Here is a 6,000-nt window from a genome sequence, read left to right as displayed (position 1 = left end):
GTAGCACTTTTTCCCAAATTTCACAGAGGGATGATTCATCCTCATTCATGGAGCTGCCTTGAAAGGAGAGTTTGTTTTCCTGCAGTGAGCTTTAATACTCGGGGTAAACACCTCCTTGTGTATGTGTGTGTGTCTGTGTGTGTGTGTTCATGTGCACCACATATATTACAGCCTGCATTTTCCTTTACATTTTATTGCAGTGAGGTATTCGCCTTTCACATGGCGTGGCCAGGGCCCTAATGACAGAGCGGGTGAGGAGGCCGCGCCCCAAACATTTGGCTCTATTATACACCAGCCCACCACACCAACAACCAATAACTACATCTTAGTGGGTGGTGGAGGGTGGGGATCAGTGGAGAACTGCCCAGTGAACTGTGCACACACACACTCTTCCTCTCTTACACACACAGAAACATCTGAATGAACTCACAACAAGCAAATGACATAACCAGACCTGACCATAACATTTGAAGTCATTTTTAGCGCTCGATCTCGGGTGAAATACCAACATCTGGAAGGAATTGCAGCCTCCAATGGGGGGAAATGAGCAGCATTATGGGTTTGTAGAGTAAAGTTTGAGGTTATTTATGCTTTGCAGAGTCTAAAGTTACACATCCAGGTGTAAGAGAGGTCTCACATCTTCTCTCTTGTGTTTTATAAAGATGCTGTGATACCAGAGGCCTTTACTATGAAGCAAGTTCAACAAACCCAGGATGTGTTTTTGTTATCTTAGTATACTCACCCTTACACACTCACACTAACAGTTACATAACACTGGTTATAAACTTGGAAAGTCAACACAGGGTTTCTGATCCAAAGGCCAGAAACAGGCTGATGTTTACATTATATGACCCACTGCTAACATGGACAAGTCTACTGTAAGCAAAGAGGCTTAATGAATAAAAGAAGAATAAACTATAAAACTAGACGAGTGAAAAGACGTTAAACACATAATCCAGGCTAACATGACTGCAGCTACAAAACGCAGGACAGACCATGACAGTGAAGGATTATATCATCACTGCCCTGTTCATATCGGGATGAGTAGATCTGACTACAATCATATAGACGTATTTCTCGTTAGCATGCTTTCAGTATTAATGACAAATCAAGCCTTAGTCTTCAATGCAGTCACCAATCTCTACCTACATGCTAACATTAGCCCATCATTACTTGGTACACAGTGATTCATCTTTACCTGTAGGAGTCCCTGTAGCTCATCGTGTCATGTCCCGAGTCCTCCTGGTCCTCCTCGTTCACCTTGAAGCAGACGCGTTTGATGCCGCCTTGCTCCACTTTGTCCTGATCGCAGCCGTCCTCACAGGGGGCCAGAGAGGGGGGCTGACTGGGCTCGTACACTGGAGGCTCCCCGCCTTCCCCTTGGAGCTGCGTGGGTTCAGTGATGGACGACAAGAGGCTAAAATGTACAAAATGGAAACATAGAAGATCATGTACCTTTAGTCAAAATTAATACATTTAATCACACGGCTCATGCTGTTTAAGTAAGAACTTCTGCATGAACATAAAAGGTTTTCTTTTAATGTGAAGTAGGTTTGTGTGTTGCTCTTCAAGTAGATTCATGAACACACAATAGAGAGAAGATTAATAACCATACACTTTCATATCAATGAGTAGTTTAGGATATTTTTTAATCAAAAATGTCAGGCATGTGCTAATTTCAGCTTCTCTATGTGATGTTTTGCTACTTTCTGTAGCAAAGGAAGGAGCATATAAGGCATGACACTGAGTTCTGGGAAAATGTGAAGATAATATTCATATTTTGCAACATTTCATCAACCGATTAAATAATAACTAGAAGATTCATTAATGGCCAATGCAATTAGAATGCAGCCCTCGTTTTTTAATTATTTCCTAATATTTTTAAGTGTGAGATATTAAATATGCCTTGTTTGAATCTATAAAATAATTTCAGACTGCTGTTATGATTGTATTTATATTATGATACACTCTCACACAATCAAACACACTCATCTGTTCTTTCACATTGACACACCCCTCTCCCGGCACAGACACACTATATGCTTCTCTCTCTCCTGATGTTATCCTGGCCTCACTCCCTGTTCCTGGACTGGGCCTGGCCCATAAATATTTTGGGCCTGAAGAATGTTCCTTTTGTAAACCTTCAGATTTAAACAAGGCAAAGGGCAGACAGACAAAGAGAGGCTGACGAACAGCCTCAGGAGGCAGCTCTCAGCTTCTTATACTGAGATTTCTAAATGTCAATGTGAAGGCTACAAAAATAGTCCACTCACATATAAACACTGAGGGAACGCCAGTATTTGATAACATCGGCAGCTGTTAGAGACGAAAATATTTCCTGAATGGATATGAGTAAACACTTCTTTCTGTTTGACACATGACTCACATGAGATTAGAGACTCTATGACGAAAAGTGGCAGAGGTCGAATATATTGATTTAAAATGAAGATTAAACTGTTCAATCATCAAACAGTAACACTTACACATCTATCTGTGCCACATACTGCTTCATCTCCCTTACAGCCACATCAAGCCGGCTGTACAAGTGAATGTAATTGTCCTGGGTCTCTGTGTCTTCCTGTTTCAGCAGGAAGCTCAGCCCGCCTTCCTCGTGGCCACTCCGCAGACTATCGTTCAATCCGTCGCCTCCATCCACGGTCACTTCCCCGTCATCATCCACCTCGTCCCCTTCAAGGCCCGAGCACTTCCAGGAGGGAGCTCCCATGCTTGTCACACAGTGCTGCGTGTGGGACATGGGGTTCAGTTGAGCTGCAAGAGTGGAGAGGAGAAAACATGAATGAAACAGACATTACAGACTTGAATATTTTCTCCAGATGTTTAAAACCATATGAGGTAATGCTCTTGTCTGCTCCTTATTTAGACTTGATGAAAAACAACTTCTCAAAAAAACTCTGAAGGCAGTTGTGCAACTGATATGCACAGCGGGAGCAGGGAGCAGGATGCAAAACTGTTTGGTTGGGTTGAATGCCAAACTAAGCTGCAATAACCTGAGATGTCCCAAAACTGCAGACGGATTAGGTTATAGGAAAGAGTGCTTGTGACGACTCTGCTGCAAACAAGGGGCAGCTTCACGTTTTAGACACATTCCCTGCATGCCTCACAAAGACCCAGGGTGTTGTGCTGAAAAGGAAACGTTGGATCACCTCAGGTGAGGCTTTGTTATTTCATTCTGTTTCTAAATAATCCGTCACTGAGCACTTGAGGCTGGTGCTTGAAAAAACTTCACCTTCAGTTTTATTGACCTTTCGGGAAATATGGTTTGCAGCCAAAGAAAAACAAAGAGCACACAAAAACATAGACACACAGACTCAGGTACGAGAAACGTAGTTTAAAAAATGTGGATTGAGTGAACAGTACGAGTCGCTACAATAATTATCTAGTTCAAGTTAAAGTAATCAGGAGCTGGATCATATTTAGTGATTCACATCTTTATGATCTGAGAATAAATCTTTCACCATGTGTTAATCCCTGTTGAGAATAGGGGCTTAAAATCTCCATAAAAGGATGAAGAGGACAACAGAAAATGTTCTCAGTTGTAAAGTTTCTCCTTTGTGGAGGATGTGAGACAGATCAGATGGTTTAACGTCAACAATGGACCTGTAAGAAAATCATGGGGGAGCTGCAAGCTGATCTGTATTAGCTGTACATGACCAGGCTGGCTGTGAAGGCTAACATGGGCTGCATGGATACACACCCCCACAGAGGAGTTCTGACACTCCTTTTTAGTCAAAGGTATGCAAACCACAAAATCTGAAGAAACTGGACGACAGAATCATTACTCCCATGGAAATAACTCAATAAAGAAGATGCAGAAGCTACAAGGAGTCAGGGGAAACACTCGAACTAAGAGGAGTGGAATGAATGGGTTCGAGGGGATGTGTAGCACACTCAACATTATTTTGTCCTCTCTGAGGTCATTCAACTTTTTTAAGTCCAAAGTGATCTTGGCAACTTTAACTTTATGTTGCAACGCTCTCTTAAGCAACCAGCAGTACTGAAAACATTAACTTCACCTTTATTGTCCCTTTAGGAGAAATCTGTCCTGCAGCCAAGTGTGTATCACACACAAAGACACAGGAGCAGAGACCCAGATAAAGAAAACATGGGAGAATACACTGCATGGAAACAGGAAACCTAGAGTATGTTTAACCTTTTCTTACAATATCATCAGCCTCCTGTCATTTAAGGAAAACTAATAACCAGCGGTATCATCATGGGAATTAAAATGTTTGGTGGCCCTGATCTGAGAGGTAAAAGAACATTTTTCTGAACTTATCTTGATCTCCCTCAGGGGAAAGTTAGGAGATCCAGCTTTCCAAGAATTAAGAGGACACTGCTGAATATTTCAAACCCTAAAAGTGACCTTTTTTAAAAGATGTGAGAAATATCAAGAAGATAAATAACTATGATCTTTCTGGCCACTTCTTCTTTGTTGCAACCTTTCACTGCTGCATTTTAGAGCTAATGAGATCAAGTGATAATGGCTGCTTGCTGAATGAGCAGAGAGCATGCCGAGCAGCCCCACAGCTGAGCATCTCGTCAGTACAACTGTTAGGCAGATGTGTGACTTGCAGCCGGTGCTGAGAGGAAAGATAAAAACGCGGCATCTTGGAACAATGTGAGCAAAAAGTCTGCCGTCTAGACAGCTGTATTGCATTTTCATCTTTGCCGAGAGTTAAGGGAGTTCAGCGGCGAAGCTGAGACTAATAATCAGGCTGTGTCACATTAAAGTCTGGCCCTCTAGAAAGCAGACAGTATACTCTGTTCTTTATCTTTAGCTTTTAAATCTCTTGCCCTCTCATCTCTAGGCACCACTGACTCTCTTACTCTCCTCTTTGACCTCTTTTAGTGAAAGGCACACATTCCTGCGCTGTGGTGGAGCCAGCATCTTTGCTGACATCATTCATCTGTTTCTCATGTCAATAACATGAGAATGGCCTGTAGCTAATGGAGTCTTAATGGCAAACCACTCATCTAATTTACTATGGGAATCCTTGTTGAGACCTTGTGGCTGCTGTGGGAGGCTGTGGATGACATTCCCTTCTCTGTGCTGCGGGATTTAAATGGTCACGGAGGGTAATTAGTCAAAATGATCACTGAGAGAGTGTTAAGTGGGTTAAGCTTTGTTATCATGAAGGAGAGTGGATCTCAGTGAAGCTTTGTTTAAGTAGTGTACAGTACATGGAAGAGAGATCGCACTAATGTTCACGTCTTTTTGCATAGAAAGTGAGAGCATGTGTGTCCCTTCTACCTTGGTCAGGGTCCAGGCCAAACAGGGAGTTCTTACGCCCAAAGCGAATGCTGAACGTCCTGCCAGCAGAGGTGATGCTCTTGGGGTAGGAGACCTGCATGAAGGAGACGTGGCAGTTGGTGGGAACAAAGTCCATGCAGCCCAGTGGGTGAGGGTGACCGCCGGCCTGCCTGAAGGACGGGCCCGCCTTGTTTCTCAGCTCCTGGGCAAACTGAGTGGAAATGAGAGGAAGGACGTCAGAGGAAGCAAGACACAAACATAAGGCTGCTCGCACATGCACTGCACTCTTGAGCATGTCCAGACAAAACCAAGATGGACTGTAGGAGAGACTGAAAATGTCTGACTCAACTGAACGTGACGTAAATCAGACTTCACCCCAGCAAACTGGAACAAAGTCTGTGTAACATCCGATTCATGTATTAGTAAAACACAGACAGCAAGCCAATAAGGAGAGAATGAGCCTGTTGATGGCTTGGTAAACAGTACACAGAGTTTAGATGCTTCATAATGTTTTCTTCCAGACCTTTTTATTGAATGTGGTTGATGTGGACAATCTCTCTGTGTCTAATGCATGTGAGGAAGGACAGCCCATGACCTGCCTATCTAGAGTTCATAGGAAAACCAAGCAGCTGCAGTTGAGTGAAAGCATGAGCTGCATGAATGTAAACCCTAAGATATATTTATATGATTTTCACTTTTATTACAAGGTAAAGTTGCGTAAAAATAGC

At 42.9% G+C, this 6,000-nt stretch overlaps 1 protein-coding gene across 1 annotated transcript in view; it reads right to left on the bottom strand.

Moving 5' to 3' along the window:
- The window catches only part of prex1 (phosphatidylinositol-3,4,5-trisphosphate-dependent Rac exchange factor 1), a 111,555-nt gene that overhangs the window by 20,155 nt on the left and 85,400 nt on the right, over positions 1–6,000 (bottom strand). Inside the window, exons 24-26 of the mRNA XM_034695807.1 lie at positions 5,273–5,483; positions 2,484–2,769; positions 1,199–1,417 (exon numbers count right to left, since the gene is read on the bottom strand). Coding sequence (XP_034551698.1) covers positions 1,199–1,417; positions 2,484–2,769; positions 5,273–5,483 — 716 coding nt within the window. The remainder of the gene's footprint in view (positions 1–1,198; positions 1,418–2,483; positions 2,770–5,272; positions 5,484–6,000) is intronic.

Source organism: Notolabrus celidotus, chromosome 11 (assembly GCF_009762535.1).
Source record: "Notolabrus celidotus isolate fNotCel1 chromosome 11, fNotCel1.pri, whole genome shotgun sequence".
Lineage (NCBI taxonomy): Eukaryota > Metazoa > Chordata > Actinopteri > Labriformes > Labridae > Notolabrus > Notolabrus celidotus.
This window is presented reverse-complemented; position numbering and strand designations above follow the sequence as displayed.